The sequence below is a fragment of the Equus asinus genome, chromosome 5 (genome assembly GCF_041296235.1).
Source record: "Equus asinus isolate D_3611 breed Donkey chromosome 5, EquAss-T2T_v2, whole genome shotgun sequence".
NCBI classification, from domain to species: Eukaryota; Metazoa; Chordata; class Mammalia; order Perissodactyla; family Equidae; genus Equus; species Equus asinus.
The window spans coordinates 70,344,149-70,365,043 of NC_091794.1; the positions used below are offsets into that span (position 1 = coordinate 70,344,149).

The 20,895-nt window shown below is 48.2% G+C and overlaps 1 protein-coding gene and 2 long non-coding RNA genes across 9 annotated transcripts in view; 1 reads left to right on the plus strand and 2 right to left on the minus strand.

Annotated features, from left to right (window-relative positions):
* Positions 1-208: 208 nt before the first annotated feature.
* LOC123285887 (uncharacterized) lies at positions 209-4,126 on the minus strand. Its single transcript, XR_011503383.1, has 3 exons — positions 3,597-4,126; positions 3,361-3,458; positions 209-1,913 (listed from the first exon to the last, which is right to left on the minus strand). It is a non-coding gene; the product is annotated as an uncharacterized lncRNA (long non-coding RNA).
* LOC106833208 (uncharacterized) lies at positions 2,602-10,952 on the plus strand. The gene is made up of 3 exons (XR_006527937.2): positions 2,602-2,861; positions 10,312-10,486; positions 10,580-10,952. It is a non-coding gene; the product is annotated as an uncharacterized lncRNA (long non-coding RNA).
* A 4,178-nt stretch (positions 10,953-15,130) lies between these two features.
* TCEANC2 (transcription elongation factor A N-terminal and central domain containing 2) overlaps positions 15,131-20,895 on the minus strand; it is a 35,609-nt gene continuing 29,844 nt past the window's right edge. For all 7 annotated transcript variants that reach the window (XM_070509853.1, XM_070509854.1, XM_070509855.1 and 4 more), the window contains exon 5: positions 15,131-16,158. In XM_070509853.1, coding sequence (XP_070365954.1) covers positions 15,970-16,158 — 189 coding nt within the window. In that variant the 3' untranslated portion in view covers positions 15,131-15,969. The remainder of the gene's footprint in view (positions 16,159-20,895) is intronic.

Here is a 20,895-nt window from a genome sequence, read left to right on the forward strand (position 1 = left end):
AGGTCTGAGGACCACCCACCTCCCACCAGACCTCGGCAAGGCACTTCCCCTCTGGGAACATTTGGGGTGATAATTCCTGCCCCGTTCTGCCTCCCAGGCCTTGGGCAAGAATTCATAAGACAATAGACAAAAAGGCATTTGTAAAGTGTAGAAGATTTTACAAAACCAGGTTGGTGGGGGGGATGGAAAGAAGGGAACACAGTAGCTGCGAATTTAGCCAGCTCTTTTTCACCGTAGAGCGACCAGATTTACTCCAACTTTTATTGTTACTAAACATAACGATATTTGCATGAGGCTTTGCTACTTGCCACTGGCCTATCACCTCACTTGAGGATCCTCAAACCTTTTAAGTTAGATGTAATTCTTCCTATCTTGCGAGTGAAGACATGGAGGCAGAGAAGTGACAGGTCCCGCCCAGCCAGGCGGGCCAGCGGGGCGGAGCTGAGGCAGAACCCAGGTTTTAGAGCTGCATGGCTGTGCGCCTCCTATCCTGCCCCGCGAACCCTTAGTCACACTGAGCAGCTGGTCGGAGCCGACGTCACTGAAGGGCAAACCAAGCGCGCGAAGGAGCAAGAAGGCAGGAAACAGCAGGAACGGAAGACTATTCAGGGTTGGAAAATCTGAGGTCTTGACTATCGGTCAATAACCTCGAAGGCCTATGACGGGTCAGAATTTGTCATTTTACTGAGGCCCAAGTTTGAATTCTTTGCTGCAAGACTGGTATGCGGAGCAAAAGCCTGTCAACGAGGGTGTCCAGCCGATTGCCCAGCACACGCTTCTCAGCTCTGGTTTTCTCCTCCTTGTGGGAGGCAGGGTGGCCTACAGGGTGAGAGGCAGTTCATCTGGGGAGAAATCCCAGCTCAGCCACTTGAGTAAGTGGAAGCTGTGTGACCTTGAGTATGTGGCTTCCTGTCTCTGAACCTCAGTGTCCTGATATGTAATACAAGGATAATAATACCTACTTCAAAGGGCTGATGAGAGGATTAAATGAGATAGTAGTAACTCGGGACTCTGCAGGACACCCGAGGAGCTGGTCACACTGGTCTCTGGGAGGGGACGTGGGAGACAGGAGTGCAGAGGAGGAAAGAGACTGACTTTTCACCAAACGCTTTTTTTGTAATCCCTCTCTCTCTTTCTTTTAATCACGTGTAGAGGGTCCTTATTCAAATAAATAAATTAATGGACCTTACAAAGTGAGACAATGTATGTGAAGCACTTAGCACGGTCTTGACGTTCAATGCCGCATAAATGTTAGCTTCTACTGTTGCTGTGTACACTAATATAACCTGACTTTTAATTGAGATATAACTCACACATAACATGGTATCCGTTTTCAGTGTACAACAATAAAGCGAGTTTTCAGAACTCTTGACTCTGTGGAAAATGACTCCCCCCAGATGCGGAATGATCCTTGAGGAGCAGAAGAGAAAGAGGCAAGTGATGCTTCTCAGGCAGAAAACAGCAGTCTGACGGGCAAGCAGCCGCCTCCGACTTGCTCCTTGCTGAGTCGGACGAGGCTGATGCCTGGGCACCTGGACGAGCCTGGCAACTTCTCTGGCGAGGGAGGCTGACAGGCCTCGAATGCCCGTCAAACAATCAGCCCACAGCCCTGGGCTTGGTGCCTGTGTCTGCAGCTCGCTGGCTGAGTAACCTCGGGTAAGTCACTGAACCTCTCTGAGCCATCAGATTTTCATTTGACAAATGAGGACAATGATCCTCGCCTGCCTTGCAGGACTGTTGTGGGGGTTGTGAGAGAGGTATGTGGTAGCTACCACCTTCATCTTCATCATCATTTACGGCGTGTGGGCTTCATCCGGGACACTGGGAGCCAGTAAAAGGCTTTCTGCCTGCTGTGGTAAGGTTGGATCCTAGGGGTCAGAGAGGTCACTCTGCAGGTCAATGTGGAGAGCGGCCTGGAGGGGAAGAGCAAGGCAGGGACGGAGAAGGACTCTGTGTGAGCCTCCCCATGCCCACCCCATCTGACCTCTCTGAGCAGCACCCTTAGCCACGACTGGACTAACCCAGCAAAAGGATGCTTCTGGATTGTGGCAGGGAATCAACATCTGAATGTAACTAACAGAGCTTTACCTTATCCACTTGCCCGGGACGGTATTTACGCTAATCCTATTCCGACAAAAGCAACACTGACTAATACGAGCTGCGCCTCAGCTCTGGTCCCACACATCTGTCGGCTGCGTGGGGTAGCCTCTCCTGCCGCGCGGGCCTGCGCGTGGCTGCCAGGCTCTCAGCGGCCAGCCCGGAGGCGCCGAGGGGCAGCCGATTGTTTGGCACCTATAGATGCGGCCCTGCTGGGGGCCAAGCGCTGTGCCGGGCAGTGGAGACGCAGCAGAGAAGACAGACAAGGTGGCCACTCCCATGAAGCATGTGCTCTGGTGGGAGAGGCAAAAAGCAAAGAAGTAAATGAAGAAGTGAACACGGTGAGTGCAGACGGGCTTGAGTCCTATGAAGACAAACAGCACTGACGCGTCAGAGAGGCTTGCGGGTGAGCACCTAATTAGAGGGTGGCCAGGGAAGGCCCGTCTGAGGAGGTGGGACCTGAATGACAAGGAGTCACCACGGGGCGGTCACAGTGCGCCAGGCAGAGGCACCAGCAAACGCCCAAGGAAGGGCCACAGTCAGCGAGTTTGAGGGACGGAAGGCCAGAGTGGCTGGAGCTTGGGGCAGGAGGCAAGATGAGGTGGTGCCAGAGGTGAGGACACGTGGGACCTTGAGCACTGTGGGAGCCACTGGAGGGCTCTGAGCAGGGGAGTGGCGCGCCCTGCAGTGTGTTGAGACGTTCGCTTTGGTTGCTGGGTGGAGAATCGACTACAGGAGGGACGGGAGGGCCCCAAGGAGACGAGGTAAGTGGCTCTGGCATTGGGCAGGGGGAGAAGGGAAGGATGGGTGACATTTGGGAGGTGACAAGAAGAATAAGACAAAAAGCGGAGAGTCCCTAGCACGGTCTGCGGCACCAAGCAGGGGCTCACGACGTGGTGGCCGGGGTTTGATTATTTTGACTCTGCTCCGCCACACAGTCTCTCCAAAATAACACCTTTTAAAAATGCTAATATTTGATCAGCTTCAGTACTGGCCCAGAGGTCCCCGTAGCGATGCTAGACACATTTTCCCCTGTGGGCTGGCCTCAGATCATGCCCCACAGCTGTGGGCTGCTTCCCTCTGAAGTGAAGCCCCGTGGGCCACGTGCTTCCTGGCTCTGAGGCGATCCGGCCCCAGCGCCTTCTCAGGGAGCTGGCCTGACCCAGCGCCAAGCTGAGAGCCACGAGAAACCCGCCGCCAAGGGCGGGCTGGCCCCAGTCCTGCACGGGGAGGTCCTCAGCGGGGACAGGCACCGGGTCTCACCTGCCTTCTAATCCACTCCTCCAGTGCCGGGCGCTGAGTTCCCGCTCTGTGCAGACTCTGTGCTGGGGACACAGGAATGAGTCAGACACCGTCCCCGCCTGGAGCTCGTGCCAAGGTAGAGAGGGAAACACATAAATACTGATGTGCTATACCCGCTCAATATTTGCTGGTGAACAGTAACCCACACAGCAAGCCCCTGATCCTGCACCTACAATTTTACTTAGGTATTTCCTTACCTCAAAACCTTTAGGGGCCGGTCTGGTGGCACAGTAGTTAAGTTCCTACACTCTGCTTCAGCACCCCGGGGTTCGCGGGTTCGGATTCTGGGCACAGACCTAGCACCACTTGTCAAGCCACACTGTGATAGCATCCCACGTAAAATAGAGGAAGACTGGCACAGATGTTAGCTCAGCAACAATCTTCCTCAAGCAAGAAGAGGAAGAGATTGGCAACAGATGTTAGCTCAGGACCAATCTTCCTCACAAAAACAAAAAAAAACAAAAGAAAAACACCTTTGAAATTCCGCAAGTAGAAACTGCCAGCCCAGAATTGAGGCTCCTCACAGAGGTCCCCACCTCACTCTCCTGTCTCACTTCGGGCCCTTCTTTCTTCCTGAACTTCGGCTCCAGACACATGACACTTATGACTGTTCCCTGGTCTCTGCCATTTCTCTGGTTCACACACACATACCTTTCTTTGTGCCTGGAATACGCCTTCTCCCATTCACTACCCCGTAAACTCCCATACACCTGTCAAAGCCCAGCTCAGAAGTTAGCATCTTTGCCAAGCCTTTCTGATTCTCTCCAGGCCAGGCCCTCCCTCCACTATGCTCCCACAGTGCTCCACTCATCCCTCTGTATGTCAGATTGCTATGGATCGAGGACTTGGCGCCCACATTGGACTGTGAGCTCTGACTCAGAGCCCCTCTCTGGTTCATCTCTGTGGCCTGGTGCCCAGCCCAGGGCCTGGCACAGAGGAGGGCGATACCGTAAGCACTGAAATTCATGGGGGTGACAAGGACGTCTGTGTGGCCGTAGTACAGGTAGATGAGAGGCACAAAAATGAGGCCAAGGAGGACAAGGCCTTGAATGCCGGGCCTTGGGGTGGGTGTCAGACACTCGAGAAAAGCAGAACCAAATCCCATGCAGAGAGGCAGCACAGCAGGGCAGGAGAACCATCTGGGGTTGTGGGAGGGGATATAAAGATTACGTTTACGTGATGTTCTCAAGGACTATTAGCTCTGGGTTCATTTTCCAACATAAATAAGAGAAGATACCCCTTGCCCTTAAGGACTTTAGTTCTGTTAATAGGCAACAGAACAGCTGTATACCTATAAACATACAAACATCATCCCCTCTTCCCCTCTGAGACCACTCCATGAAGACTCTCTCATTCAGATGGGGAAACTGAGGCCTGCAGAGTTGAAACAGCTTGTGTGAGGTTGCCAGGTGAATAGCAATAAGCCAAAGATGACCCTACTCAAAGGCAGTCGTGAAGAGCTGTAGAGGGAGAATCTTGCCATCATAGAATTTGTTTCTCACACAGCACAGCTGTTTGTATGTTTTCTGCATTAAAAAAAAATACGTGAATTTACAGTCACCGTGAAAAAACAGATTGAAAGTATAAAATAAATATATGTGAGTCCATACTGATATTAAATAAGCAAATAAATAGGGGAGAATGGGCAAATCTTCCTTAGGGAAGAATTCCAGATAATTCAAGTGGCTCTCCCACCGTCCCCCAGGAGGTGGGCTTAATCCCTGCTCTGAGTAGGGTCTGGACTTAGTGTCTTGCCTCCAAAGAACAGGGTATGGAAAGGGAAAAATATTAACTTTACTGTGGAGACACCTGGCAAACACCACCTTCACCAAGCAGTCAACGTTGTTAGCATCACTGGTGACACATTATGCGGATGTCACGTGCGCCTAATGTGATGTGACGAGAGGGGCACTCCGCCTCTGTCCTCTTCCCCAAAACCCATAACCCCAGTTTGGTCACGAGGAAATCATCACCAAATCCAGACTGAGGACCAGTCTACAAAATCCGTGGCCAGCTCTGCTCAAGACTGTCACGGTCATGGGAGACGAGGAGAGACTGAGCCACTGTCACAGAGCAGAGGAGGCTGGAGAGGCAGGACCGAAGGCGATGCGGGAACTTGGACTGTGTCCTGGAACAGAAAAGGACGTGAGTGGAAACGCCAGTGAAGTCCGAAGGAAGCCTGGAGTTAGTTCACAGCAACGCACCCACGGTGGGTTTTTAATTTCGACAGATGTCCCACATTAATGGAAGATGTTAACAAGAGAGGAAACCAGGTGAGGGACAGATAGGAACTGTGTGTCATCTTTGCAACTTTTTGTGAATCTAAAATGACTGCAAAAAAAAGGCTTATTTAAAAACATCAGGTAAGGAGAGAGCGAGTCCTTCCCGAGCCCCCCCACTGCACCCAGAGCCTCTCTCTAAATTGGGTATCTGTACACAGCTTTTTCTTTTTTCTCTTTGTTTCAATATGTTCTTACAGAAATAGTTTTTTTTCTTACACCATGGTTCATACTGTGCATATTGTTCTGCAACTTCCCCTTTTCTCTTAACGATATGTCTCAGTGGCGTTTCCATGTCAGTACTTCCAGGTCTGCACTGTCCAATACAGTAGCCACCAGCCATAGGTGGCCATCAAGCACTTGAAAACGTAGTTAGCCCGACTTGAGATGTGCTGTAAGTTAAAATACACACCAGATTTCAAAGGCTTAGTACAAAAAAAAAGTAAAATATCTCATAAATAATTTTTCTGTTGATTACATGTTGAAGTGATAACATTTTAGGTGTAGAGAGCTCAAAATATATCATTAATTTCATCTGTTTGTTACATTTTTTGGTGTGGCTACTGAAAAATTAAAAATTACACATGTGGCTCGCATTATATTTCTATTGGACAGTGCTGTTACATAGCTCTAAACTTATTCTTTTTATCTGCTGCATAGTATTCCAAAACCTGCAAGTTCCACAATTTAACCATTCTTTTTCGAGTGTACATTTAGATTGTTTCTAAAATTTTATTCTTACAAACCACGTTGCAATTAAAATCTTTGTACAAACCTACCTTGTGTACATGTAAAAAATTTTCTCCTAGAGCAGGGGTTGGCCACTAAGACCCACAGACCAAGTGCAGCCCACTGCCTGCTTTTGTAAATAGAGTGTTAGTGGAACACAGCCACGCTCACTCATTCACATATTGTCTATGGCTGCTTTTGCACTACTACAGCAGAGCTGAGCAGTTGTGACAGAGACCATATGGCCCACAAAGCCTAAATCTTTACTATCTGTCCCTTTTTTAAAGGGACCTTTGCCCAAGAGTTGTTACCAACAACTAGAAGAGCTATGTTGCAGGTCCGGTTCCCTGGAAAGCAGACTCTAAGATGGAGATTAGCATACAGGAAGTTAATTAGGGATTGCTCTTGGGTGGAGGTGGGGCAAGAATCAAGAGTAGACAGAGAGGTGAATTGGGCGATGCAGTATTAGGACCTCAGCCAGTCCCACGGGGAGCTCTGAAGCTCTGATGGCCCTTCAGAGTTGTCCTGAGTTGGGGCAAATGGGGCCAGACTTTTATAACTCTGGATCTACCCACCCTGGGCAAAGGGTATGACCTTGGATGAGGTAACTGTCTTCAGCTGAGGGAAATTCCCAGTGAGGGCTGCTGGCTGAGAGGGAACAGGCCCATCAGCCCTGGAGGTGGGGGGGGGTTGGTGTGGGCAGTGCAGGATAGCGTCGACTACAGCCCACACCTTGTGGGCTCAGCTCCACTCCTTCGTTTAAGCTCTGGGAGCAGCCCTTCCAGGATTCTGGTGGGCCTCTTTTCCTGGGGGAAACTTACAGAGAAAAGTTAGTGGGACAAACTACAGCCCCAACACTGACTGGTCTTGAGGCCATAACTGATACTCATCATCTCCCTCTTCTGTCCATTCTAGATTCCCCCTACCCTCAGCTAGCACCTCTCCTGGTCTCAGTGACTTACATGGCGGCATGATCTAGACCCTGTGTCCTGAGGGGTCTGAGCCTGTAGTCACCATATCCTTCTCAGGCCATGGCCCCTACATTTGCCGATTCACCATAAATATTGGGCAAGGGAGCACCAAGAGGTCTCCAAATGGGTCAACTGGATACCAAAGATAAACCGCCCTGCCTGCTACTGCTCAACAGCAGCCTTACCTCCTCCTGACGAGGAGGGCTAATTACCCCTGGAAGAATGGTGACTCCACTTCTTGCCTGCTAGCCCCTTGACACAAGGAACTCAAAGTGCCTGGGTGGCAGTCACAGCTAAAAGTTCAATAGTCACCTCAACGTTTCCCCTCGTGGCCTCTTTGTGAATCAGGACCTCTAACCCAGAGAGGATGCAGAACCCGGAGTTGTGGGGACAGGAAGCACAAATGCTTCCTGGAATGATGGTAAGAGTGAGACCACTCCTGCATCCACCCCTGCGTCCCGGGCCCATGTATGCCACCTACAGAGACAAAGCACTGGGTACTAGTCTTTGATTTAGAATGTACGCTGCATCCCAGACGATGGCACCCTATTCTCACAGAGTATTGTTTCTGAGCTGGTGCTCAGCTGTGTCTTCAACAGAGAGTTCCAAACTGGCAGCTTACGGCTAGCGCAGTGTGTGAAAGGACGAGTGGACTCCACAGCCATGTGCCCAGTGCTGCCCCTCCCTTGCTGTAGAGTCATATGGGATCCAAACCAGTAGATTAAACACACTGTAAACTCTTGGAGAGTTCTGCTGGATGGAGCCCTGCAAGCAGAGCCATATCTGGAATATATGTCTATTCCAGTCAATGGATCACAGCTCTTTCCAGGGTGGAAGGGGTTTAATATACTCAACTCATGAAGTGGCTGGTTGTTCTTCTCAAGGAATGGAGACGTAGCTGAGACTCAGAGTTGGTCTTGTAACTGGCAGGTTGAACACTCAGCATCAGCAATATCCAGATGAGTGTTGATGAGTGTGAGCCCATGCTATTGGGCCCATACATGCACTTTCTCCACACCAGCATGCTTACTCTGCTGATGCACCCAGCTCTGGGGTGGCCTTCGATAGAGGCTGGCTGATGTCAACTGCATACATATGGTTGCTGAGTGCTTCTTCCGTGGTGTACAACCTCTGGTGGGTGTTAACATGGAATACAATGATCTTCACATATGGTGCCCACTCTCAGAAGTCCCACCACATGCCTCTATCCCAGATCTCCTTGTCCCCGATTTTCCAATCTTATTCTCTCCAGACCCCTAATCAACCAGACAAGCTATTCACCACTGCCCATGAGATCCATGTATATTCTAACCTTGGGCCCTTCTCTTTCCACAAAAAGTAGATGACTAGGTGCACTATCCAAAGCTCTGCCCCTTGGAAGGATTTTCCCTCGGCTGTCTTTCAAGGACACGCCTGTGTGGGGCTGCAGTGCAGCCAGTCTATTTTTGGCTTGCTCACACATACTGTTCCTGAGCCGATCCACCCAGGAACAAAGCATGGCTTTTTTCTCCTCCAGCTGGATACAAGGAGCTCCCCAGGCAGCCATAGGTGAGCTGAGGGAGAGGCACTGACGCAAAGGTGGTGAGTGACAGAGACGTCTGGGCCACCTGCTCATGCAGCTACCTTCTGCCCTTTGGCCCTGCTGTGCCCGATGCCAGTAGTACCACGTCTATCCTATGATGAATTGCTGCTGGGCTTTCTGACCTTTTGACTTGATGGGTCTGACAGAATCTAGCTCATGATGAGCAGCTGTGGCTGCATGGTCAACTTGATGATCCAGGCTCAGACGATCTGTCTCTTCCAGAATCCTGTAGCAAATCAGGAGCTGCTTTTGAAAAGCGTGTCATTCCTGGCTGCAGATGGCATGGCCCTGCTCCAGAACCACAGGGATCTACATTGTGATTCTCCCACTAGGTCTTGTCATAAACTCCACGGGGATCTTTTCCCACCACAGATACCTCAAATACCATGGGTTCTGCCAGATCATATGGTCTGCGCAGCATGGCTACTTGTACTATAGCCCTCTCCCGCGCTCTGGGCCCCCATCTAAACCGGCAGCCTTCTGTGTCATCCAGTATATGGGATGGAGAAGTATTCCCACGTGTGGAATATCCTGCCTCCAAAACCCAAAGAGGGCCACCAGGCATCGTGCTTCTTTCTTAGTGGAGGAGTGGGAAAGGCAATAATTGGTCTTTTACTTTGAAGGGAATAGCCCTGGCATATCCCAGACCATCGGCTCCTAAAAATTTCACTGATACGTCAGGCCCCTGAATCTTCACAGTGTTTCCTCCCACTCTCTGCAATGCATGTGTCTCACTGAGGCTTCCAATATACTTGCTGTGTCTTGCTCATCTGGCCCAGCTAACTGCTGTCTTTAATATAGTGGACCAGTGTGATGTTCTGCAAGGTATCTAGGCAGTACAGGCCTTTTCAGACTAGGTGGTGAGAGGGTAGGAGAGTTCACAGCCCTGGGGCAAGACTGTAAATGCAAACTTTTGTCTGTTCCAAGTGAAGATGAACTCTGATCTTCCTTTCTGATAGGGAAGGAAAGAAAAACCTCCACCAGATAAATGGCTACACACCATGTTCCTGAGAACATGTTAATGCGCTCTAGGAAAGATGCCACATCTGGCAGAGCAGTTGCAATTAGAATTACTACTCGATTGATTTTGCTGTAGTCCACTGTCATCTTCCAGGATCCCTCTGGTTTTTGTAGGGGCCAGACTGGTGAATTAAACAGAGAGATAATGGGGATCGCTATTCCTGTATCATCTAGGTCTTTAAGGATGGCACTAATCTTTGCTATTCCCTGATTACTAGTGAGGTTGAGCATCTTCTAACATGTTTATTGGCTTATTTCCTTTTCTTTGAATTCCCATAATTCATAATCATTTGCCTTGTTTTAAAGTTTGTTTATCTTTCTCCTTCACTAGACTGTGAGCTTCTTGGGGCCAGAGACTATGTCTTCTTCATCCCTGTGACCCTCGGACCTGGCACATAAGAACTCGCTAAATACGCACTGAACGAACGATTTTAACAAGATGAAGCAGCAGCATTTGATTGGACATCCTGGTCCTGGATCCTGAAACCAGCCTCCTTGGCTTATGGGTAAGCTACCCCTGACAGCAACTGTATCATTTTGGTGGATTTAAAAGAAAATACAATGTCATCCAATCAAACCATCTCTCTTTTGAAACCAAGGCAGTGTCACCGTACTAATCGAAGCTCCCAAGGCCTTGTTTTCTGGATGGACTCCCTTCGACAGCAATAATGGGCAGTAACAAACTAAGCCCTCACCCCAGCTGCCTGTGATAAACGCATCCAGAACACACTACAAATCTCAGAGTGAGGCTCTGAGGCCTGAGGCTGCAGCAAAAGAAAACCAAGGTTGACAGGCACAAGTTTAAGAACCTGATATTCTCTAAATGAAAAAAGGCCAGATGCCTGTTTCTTCACCACTGAATGCAGAAAGTGTGTTATCTGAGCGTTCTGCCGTTTTTTAAACCTGGGACTCTAATGATATTTGTTTGGTCAACTCTAAACTTCATTTGTCAAAAAAAAAATCTAATTTACTGAGTCTCACAGTGTTTCTTTCCTTTGCCTTAAATTGTTGGGGTTTTTAAATTTTTAAAACTTTTCTTACATACCTGTTTATGTAAGAACGTTTTTACCTTTCCAAAATGCATCCTCAAAAACTCCTCAGGCCTCCCACCATCTGAAGGCCACAGGCCAAGCTCCTCTACAAGGCCTCCCAGCCCTGTCTCCTTTTTCACCTCATTTCTCTCCATCATCATGCCTAAGAAGCTTGTGCCTCCACTGTCCATACTGTTTGCCGCTCCTGAAACGAGGCATGCGTGTCACACCTCTGTGCTTTGCGCACCCCCTCCCTCTGCTGAGAACTCCTACCTATCCTTCAAGGCTGGGTTCAAATGTCAACCCTCTGTGGAGACTCTGCTTCCCTTAGAATGGTGTCAATGACCCGTTTTTCCACTTTCTCAACATTTAAAAGGAATATCTACGGTAAACACCAAATGTGCTATACTATCATTATCTACCCCTGTGTCTATCTCCCCACCAGACTAAGACTCCCCCAAGGCTGGAAATTAGATCTCATTTACTGCAGTTTCCCCAGTGACTGTCTCGTCCTTGGCACACAGCAGATGGGTAACATTTGTTTGTTGAGTGAATGAATGAAAATACAGACTCAATCCCTACCCAAAGGATCAGGAGCTCCAATCTAACCACCACAAGAAAAGGATCAATCAGCTATTGGAGCAGATTCTAATAGTATTTAATTTCCCAAATTTCCTCTAGCAACCAAACACATTTGGAAGACATATTCATGCCGAGACCCACGGGTAACTCCGTGGTCCTTGGAACTTCTCCTGCCCCATTTCAGGAGTGACCCTTTCACTCCGGCAGGCTGGAGCTCAGCGGGCCCTTAGCAGCGGGCCAGCTTAGATGGGGTCTGCGAGCCTTGTGCCCCTCAGCAGGCACCCGGAATAGCTCGATGAGTGTTCACAGGAATTCTGCACATGCATCAAGAAGGAAACAGCCACGAATAACCCAGCCTGCTCTCCCAATCTGCAGGGCACATCTCTGCAATCACGTTACTTTCCAACTATCACCACCTAAGCCTTTCAGCCAGAGAGCAATTGGTTTTCGACTTACCCTGCGTTCCTAAGTTGGCAGAACTTTCTGGGTGTTTATAAATGAAGCTTCCTACCTCCAGTCTCTTCCCCAGCTCCAGCTTGCCTTCCACAGCCTGTTAACAGAAGACCAACCAATTCCTGCTAATCCAAACACCTTCACCTGATGCTCAGGACCCTTCAGATTTGGTTCTGGTCCCTGTGTTCCTCTCCTGCCTCATCTCCAGCTATTCTCCTGCATGTGTGCTCCACTCCAGCCATACCAAGCACCTTCCAGATATCTCACAGTTCTGAGTCTTTCCTTACTCTGCTTTCTCTGCCAGGCATACACCTCAACCAGCCAATTACCTACTTCTGCCCTTTAAGACTGCACACGGGTATCACCTCCTCCAGGAAGCATTCCCTGACTGGATTAGATGCCTTTCCTGTACACTCGTAACTAGTCATTCAACTATTCAATAAAATGGTTATGGAGACCTAGCTTGTGTGTGGAGATACAGAAGGGAACAAAACAAAGACTCTGCTTTCAAGAAGCTTAAATTCTTGAAGGGGGGGTGGTGACAGACAATAAAGAAATAAATAACTGTATCAAGCGGTGATAAATACTCTGAAAAAAAATGAAGCAGGGTAGAGTATTAGAAAATGGTTAGGAGGGAGTGCTGTTCTATTTAGAGTAGTCAACAAAGGCCTTTCTGATAAAGCAAACAGAGAACTGAATCAAATCAGGACAGGAACACGCAGAGATCCACAGAAAGAGCACTGCGATCAGGGAAGTGTGAGTGCAAAGGCCCTGAGGCAGCAGCATGCTTGGTATGTGTGTTTAGCAAGGGAGCCAATGGGACCACAGGGGTGTGAGAAAGGGAGAGAATGTTAGGAAATGAAGTCAAAGAGGCAGCCAGGAGCCAGTTCACACTGGGCCTTGCAGGACACAGTAAGGGCTTAGGATTTTGCTCTGAGTGAGATGGAAGCCACTAGAAGGGATAAAGAAGACAGATGATTTGTTTTACATTTTAAAAGGTTCATTCTGGCTACTCTGTGGATTACAGACTACAAGGGAAACAAGGGTGGAAGCAGGAAGAGCACAAACAACACCTGGATACCTATCAATTCCACAAATATTTATTGGGTACTCCTGGACAAGCACTGTTTTAGGCACTGAAGACACCCAGTGAGTAAGACAGGATTCCTGACATCAGGAGGTTACAGTTTAGTGGGGAGACAGATTCGAAAGCAGCAGCACAGAAGATGAAGACATGGATAGAACAGCACACAGGACATCACGCTGGGGCAGGAGGGGAAATCAGGAGGAGAGCAGCATTCCAGAGACAGAAACGGCACATGAAGATGCTCAGAGGGGGAGTGGCACGCTGGGGTTTCCAGTTTTGAAAGTCACTTTGTTTCTAGCATAGAAAGGTGAATTTGAAGAGGTTAAGACTGGAAGCAGAGGGACCACTTAGGAAGCCATATAGTCAGTCTGGGCGTGAGAGGATGCAGTCCTGAAGTCGTACTAGAGATAGAGGAGAGGCAAGAGATTCTAAATACGCATGAGCTTTTAACCATCAGGCCTTGGTTGGGTGAGGGTGGGAGAGGAGGGGTCTAGGCTGAGCCCTGAGTTCCTAGCTGGAGTGCCTGCACTGCCAGTATTGCCAAGTAAGAGAAGACATGTTACACCTGAGATGCCCACGGGACATCTAGAAGACATTGTCTGAAACTCAGGGGACGGGTATGGGTTGAAGATACAAACTGGAGTGTCATTGGCATGTAAATGATGTTTGAATCATGAGAGTAGATGAAATCAACCAGGGAGATTGTATATAGTCAGAGAGCCCTGGGCTTTGATCTTAGATCTGCCATTCACTAATTGTATGACCTTGAGGAAGTTACTACACCATTTTATTTTATTTTTTTGGTGAGGAAGATTGGCCTTGAGTTAACATCTGTTGCCAATCTTCCTCTTTTTGCTTGAGGAAGACTGTCACTAAGCTAACACCTGTGCCAATCTTCCTCCACTTTGTATGTGGGATGACTCCACAACATGGCTTCATGAGTGGTGTGTAGGTCTGCACCCAGGATTCGAACCTGTGAACTCCAGACTGCTGAAGCAGAGTGTGTGAACTTAACCACTATGTCACCACACTGGCCCCTACTACACCATTCTGAGCCTCACTTTTCTCATCTTTAATTGGGTACTGTCATTATTATTTTAAATGTCTACCATAGTGCTGAGCACATGGTTAACTGCTCAATTATTATTCTGCTCCAACAGCTGCCAGCAGTGGGAGACTGAACAAGACACTCCTGCTTGCTGAGCGCAGGGTCTCACCTGCAGCTCCTGCTCGGTACCCACAGTGACCCATGGAATGGGCACTCAGTGAACGGCTACTGAATAAAGACATCTAAAAGACGGAAACAATACCTACTAATAAAACAGGTGGAAGAATTCAACAACAGTTTTTAAAGTATATAAAGAGCAATGGAAATGCTCATCAATTATCTTAGGAAGTGTACCTAGACTTAGAAGGTAGACAATGTTAGCAGCCGGCCCCCTGGCCGAGTGGTTAAGTTTGCGCGCTCCCCTTGGGCGGCTCAGGGTTCGCGGGTTTGGATCCTGGGCGTGGACCTGGCACTGCTCATCAGGCCATGCGGTGGCGGCGCTCCACATAGAACTAGAAAGACCTACAACTAGGATATACAACTATGTACTGGGGCTTTGGGGAGAAAAAAAAAAAGAGGAAGATTAGCAACAGATGTTAGCTCAGGGCCAACCTCCCTCACCAAAAAAAAAAAAAAAAAAAAGATCTGTAAAGTTAGCATTTAAAAAAAAAGCAGGTAGACAATATTAGTCCCTTCTCTTCTTTTTCCCTGTCCTTGCTTGTAACCCATCCTCTCTTTTTTTGTATTTTAAATCTCTCCCTTTCTATCTGCTCCTCTTTCCAGATTACAAATATGGTCTAGTCCCGCCCCCCACACCTCCCCCCCCCACTAAAAACCTTCCTTGGGTACTGCTATCTCCCTCAACTTCCTGTCCAATCATTATTTTGGCCAATTATACTCTTTCTCAATCCAAAACACTTTTCAATGAACAAGCCATACCTTTTGTTTTGGGGGAAAAAATTCCCAGTTTATTATTATTTTAAAAAAGCAAATATCACGTACATAATTGCTCAAGCAGGTCCATAGAGAGGTATTTCATTTTTAAATGTACATGTATGTCATTTTTCTACAACAGTAATTCATTTCAAGGGAAATTTCATTACATATCTTCTACCAAGCCCTAAACCGAGAGCGCCAATGTATTCAAATAAGCCCCAAGGCCTGGGGATGCTTCAGGCCAGTCCCTCATTAGAAGCCTCAGCATGGGGGCTCCCGAGACAAGTGCGGAAGGTCTTCCAGGGAGAGCTGAAACCTTCAGATAAGTGAGTTCTGGAAAGAAGGGGGAGGTGGCTGGCTCCAGCAGGCTCACCCCTGGGGTAGAGCAAAGAGAACAGACGGGGAGTTCTGAGAGGCACCGGAGTTATCTAAACTCGGGGGACGGAACTGAGCGGTGGCAGCTGTAATTGAGTTTCAGTTACCTGCAGGGTGGCGAAATAAAGTAGTAACTTCATCTGTCTGACACAGGGAAGTTTAGAGGTGTCCTTGGCACACTCACAGTGAAATCCGTCACCCTTTCCCTGTGTTGGGTGACGGCAACTGTACGGCGCTTCCCAGTGACAGCCAGCTCACGTCCCGTTAGGCAGCACCAGCACACTCCAGCTAATGAAGCGTCTCCTGCAGGCCCGTCTCCCAGGCTCTGTGTGTCCTCGGTCTGTCTGAAGGAATGGCACTAGGGGAAAATGGAGCACAGCCAGCACCAGCCGTCACCCAAACTCAAAAGAGTCTTTGAATGGCAGAGAGAGGCGCGTTCCCCTTTGTGCCCAGCCCAGGGCCGGAACCATCCTCAGGTCATTTTTTGTGGGTCTGTACAAACGTGCCGACCGGCAGTGAGCCGTCCTTCACCTGAGCCCGGATTTCGGCTCGGTGCTTTAATGTGAAGACCAGGGCTCTCACCGTCTGCCGGTAAGGCCCATTAATGAGGCGGGAGCAGAGATGAAACGTTTCCCGCTCAATATTTTCAACCAGTAGGTGATCCATCTAAAAAACAGCAAAATTATCAAATTAGGGCCTTGCATTGCATAAGGATTAAAAGCAAGAGAGGCTGGAGCACTCTGCTCAGAGGCCTCCATTAATCAACTGAAATTCAAGGACATCTACTTCCTGTCACAAGAGAAACAGGAAGAGCAAATTAATTCCACCCTGGCAATTAAGGAACAAGGCCATGTGCTTTGTGACAGGGACCTCATTCACAACCCCTGCCGGGTGGTAATATATGCCATTATGACAGGAAACCGGCCTGAACTAAGCAACGGGTACTGGGCCCCATACTTGACCAACCAGGAAACGAAGACCAAGGATAATAAATCAGTATAACAGTTTATACTTTTTTTTGTTTTCAAGTGCCTTTTAACCCATACAGCATTTTAGAAACACTGGGTCTGGATCCTAATATGTGTGTAGAGCAGTCCATAAATCACTTTTCACATTTAATGCTCACGACTCCTATTATCTCATTTTACAGATGAGGAAACAGGTTCAAAGGTAAAGAAAGGTTCAAGGTCTTACAACTGCTAGGAAGCAGAGCTGGGCCTCTGAGCAGAGCCCGGACTCCACAGTGCATGCTCCTCCCCTTTCACCATCCTGGCTGCCCCCTCCACCTTCTGAGAGACCAGCTGAATTTGGAGAGACCTCTGCAGGGTCAGCCGAGCAGAGGAGGTCCAGGGGACGGGACCTGGAGCAATGCTGGGGTGATCCGGAGCCCAAGCCCTCCTGAAGTCACAGACCTAATCACAGCAGGACAGGTCTGGGACTTTGTCCACACCATCTGGATCCAGGGCAGACTGGACTGTTGGTCAGGGAGCCCCTCACCACCTTCCTTTCCAGACCCACCTGCCGCTATTCGCCTCCCTAGTCCTGACCAGGGCCTAGCCTGAGCAAGCTATGCTGCATTCACATGTCTCCACACGGGGCCCTGTTCCCCAGCAAGGCACCCTTCCCCGAGGAAACACTTTCCTAGGGGCATGTCAAAGCCTAGCTAAAAGCAGGAAGCAAAAAAGCAAACCTCAGCTCAAGGACTGAAGGCTCTTCTTCGGGCTGCCACACTGTCCTGAGCCTCCCTGAGTCATTTTCATCATGCATTATAATGATCTATTTTTTGAGTTTGTCTTCCCTGACAGTGAGCTCCTTGAAAACAGGAAACAAATTCCTCTCTCTCACTTCCTTTTTTCCCTTCACTCCTCCCCTACTACGCCACCGCTCATTCAAATACTTATTCAGCACCTACTATGTGCCAGGCTCTGTGCTTGGGCCGAGGAAAAGGCAGCGAAGGGGCCAGCACAGTCCCTGACTCCACGGAGAGCACAGCCCAGCTGGAGACAGCCGTCAATAGGGATTGTAAGTGACCTGAGTGCTAGGACAGGGGATAGCAGTGAGGGCTGGGGTGCAGAGCACCACACCAGTAAACACCAAGGGACCCAACCCCAGAAGGGAGAGCCCGGCTTGAGCAGGAAATGACGTGTGACCTGACACCTGGAGATTGAGTGGGATCGGGCCAGGTGAAGTGGCATTGGCTTTGTGACAAATTCACTGAGCTGCACATGCATCTTTTGTGTGCTTTGCTATATATATACTATCTTTCTATTTAAACAGAGAAGATAAAGGAAAAAATGCACCCAAAGTAAAGAAGGATCACCTGACATTTGATAAAATGTCCTAACATAAAAGAGAGACCGGCAGAACAAAACAAATAGAAAAAAGAGACTTGAAAGACATAAGGACCAAGCAGGGAGCAGAACAGGACTGAGAGAGAGAGACAGAGAGAATGAACACCCAGGTCCAGACATCTGCCTGAGGGTAGCAGACAAGAGGTGCCCAGGGAGGTCTGTGGTCCTGATGACTGACTGATTATCCCCAAAGCTGTGCTGTAGTGAGTGGACTTGGGGCCATGGCTCTCCAGAACCCAGACTCCTCGAGCTTTTCATGGCCTCCTGGGTGGCGCTGAACTAGCCCTGGGCCTGAGAGAGCCTTGGAACCAGACTACTTTAGGAGGCTGGAAGGGTGGCTGTCTGTCTGCCCAGCACTGGTCCAGCAACATCTGCCAGAGAGGCTCCTTATGCCGGCGTGGGGCTCCGCATTCCAGTGTGATGACAGTCACTGACTGTTTAGAGATTTACTTAGTATAACAGTGTAACAGGCCAGAAGAAAGTCTCTTTTTTTTTGAGGGGAGTGGTTGTTAGAGGAAGAAGGGTGTACATGCATCTACAAACAGGACATGGCCATTCTGTCAAACTGTAACACCAAAAAAAATAAAGAACTCTGAGAGTGCCTTGGAATTCACATACCTGAATACTCATACACACTTCATCCAGCAAACACTTACTGAGTCATTACTCTGAGTCCAGCCTAAGCTGAGTACCGGAGGCATCAAGCAGAAAAGACCTGACTCCTGTCCTCCAGGAACTCACAGCCTAGAAAGGAGACAGTGCACAGAGGGCCGCGGGGCAGCGGGACAGGGGCCATACCAGCAATGTGATGGGAACAGGAAGCGAGCATCTCACAATTCTCACGTGTGCCTTCTGTTAAATGAAGGCAATGAGAAGGAAGAAATGAAGAAAAACATCAGTGTATTCCAGTGGAAATCACTTTATTTATTTACGTAAGGGAAAATGATTCACGTTGCACCCTTGTGTATAACAAGTTCACTGCACAAAGTGAAGAATGTCTATCTTATAATTGCCTTTGGATAACCCAAATCTACCCAAGTTGTTGTGTCCTTTCCAGTTGGTCCTAACCCGGTGCTTGGGGTAAGACCTTTTGGGGGAAAGGAGTGTCTCACTGAGACCTTGAGAAACAGGCGTTTTGCTGTGCGATGGATTTGTCTGAATGGGGATGGGAACAGGAATGCTGTAAGAAACGAGGCTGTATTTAGGAACCACGTCCTTTCTGTCTGTCTCTCACCATCTGCCTGGCTTCCTTCTCATAGGCTTTAGCTCCTATCCATCCACCTTACTCACTACCAATTCCAACTGCCTCACTCTCTCCCTCTATTCTACACATCTCTACCTACAGCTTCTGCTTCGTCTAACTCCTCCAGCATCCCTTCTGTTAACACTCCCACTGCTGTTTCCTTAGTTTTTCCTAGGTCACATTTCTCAGAGACAAAGAATCTGATTTGCCTTCCTTGTCTGTTCGTACCTGTGAGTTGAGTGTGTGTTACTCAGTTGTCCAATCCTGGACGAACAGGCTACAGTTGGGAGAAGATTTAAACACAACCATCTAGAGCTGTCTTTCATCAAGAATTCTGGACCCAGTGGGAAATGGTGCCATAATCAATTAGTGACGTCTGCCACCTCTGTAAGCTCTTAAAAAGCAAGGGAAGATGGCCTTCCTCATGTGTTTACCTGAAGTGCAGAACTTCCCACATTGTATTAACTACGTATTTGCCTATCGCCCTCAGAAGACTTGTGAGCCCCTCCAGGGCTGACACCATGCTGGATCCATTTCTAAATTCCCCATGCCTAGCATAGGTACTGGCACAGAGTAAGTGCTCAGTAAATATGTGTTAAATGAATGTCCTTTTCCCTTATGTACACCTCCCTCCTTTCCTGCTCTTTCAATAACATCCTATACATAGCAGATAAAATATGAAATCTAATGTCTTTAGGAAAATCCCACCCCTCTTACAAAGGCTAGTTCACCTGCCATCTCTTCCATGAAACCTTTCCGGATTCTCCCATCAGATTTCACTGTTCCATCTTTTATGTGTCTAAACCACTTGCTAGTACCACTATTTCAGACATATTTCATCCTGCCTTATATTCAGATAGTCATTCACAGGCTGTCAGCCCGGAGACAGTAAGCTTTCTTAGGATCAGGAATGCATCTCATTTATGTTAGTATTCTCCCCTGGCACTAGTAGTAGCACTACTAAACATTTGTTGAATTAACTATCCACTAGAAGCAAACTTTGTATGAGTTTTCCAGTAGCATGACTGGATTTGTACATATCTACCCACAATCCTTTTTGACCACTTGAATACATTTATGAGAGCTGGTCAAAGCCAGAGGTGTAGTCTGAGGCCATTAAACAAAGAAAAACCTAACAGTCCCATATGGGGACGTACCCCTGACCTGGATCTCATTAGCACCATCTGACAACCAACTGGGCCAACCAACCAGTGTTTCATAACTCTTAATGATACAGGCTCACTTTGAGAATCAGGCTCATTTTTTTAATGACATAATAGGAAAATGATCACAGGCCGTGAGGTAGGAAGGAGAGTGGATAATGAGGTAGGGGAAGTAAGAGAATGGCACCACAGGAGATGTTCATATGAGGAGAGATCTAAGAGGCAAGGAAGAACACAAAAGATCCGGAAGGGAGAAAGTAAAGGGGAAGGGAGCGTGGGTCTCAACAATGGAGTTTTTATTCATCCATTCCATTATTCCAAGAACAAGGAAATAGTCCATGAATCTGGAAAGCAAGATCTGTAGAGTAATAAAGAGATGCACCTTTTGGCTATGTGTTCGTTCTTCATCTGTGGCTTTTACTACTAAAGGATATGACCAAAACAAGCAACATGGAAACATTTCTTCTACAAAAACGTAATGAGCGGATTTGCAGAAACACATGCTAAGATCAAATTGTAAAGGTTTTTTTTTAGTCTCTGGGCCAATAACTTACCCACTGGTTTACTACTGACTGATAAGGTACATTTGTGGCGATCTGACGTCTGATCTGAATGCACTCAACATTTGTTACTGTCAAAGACCAGA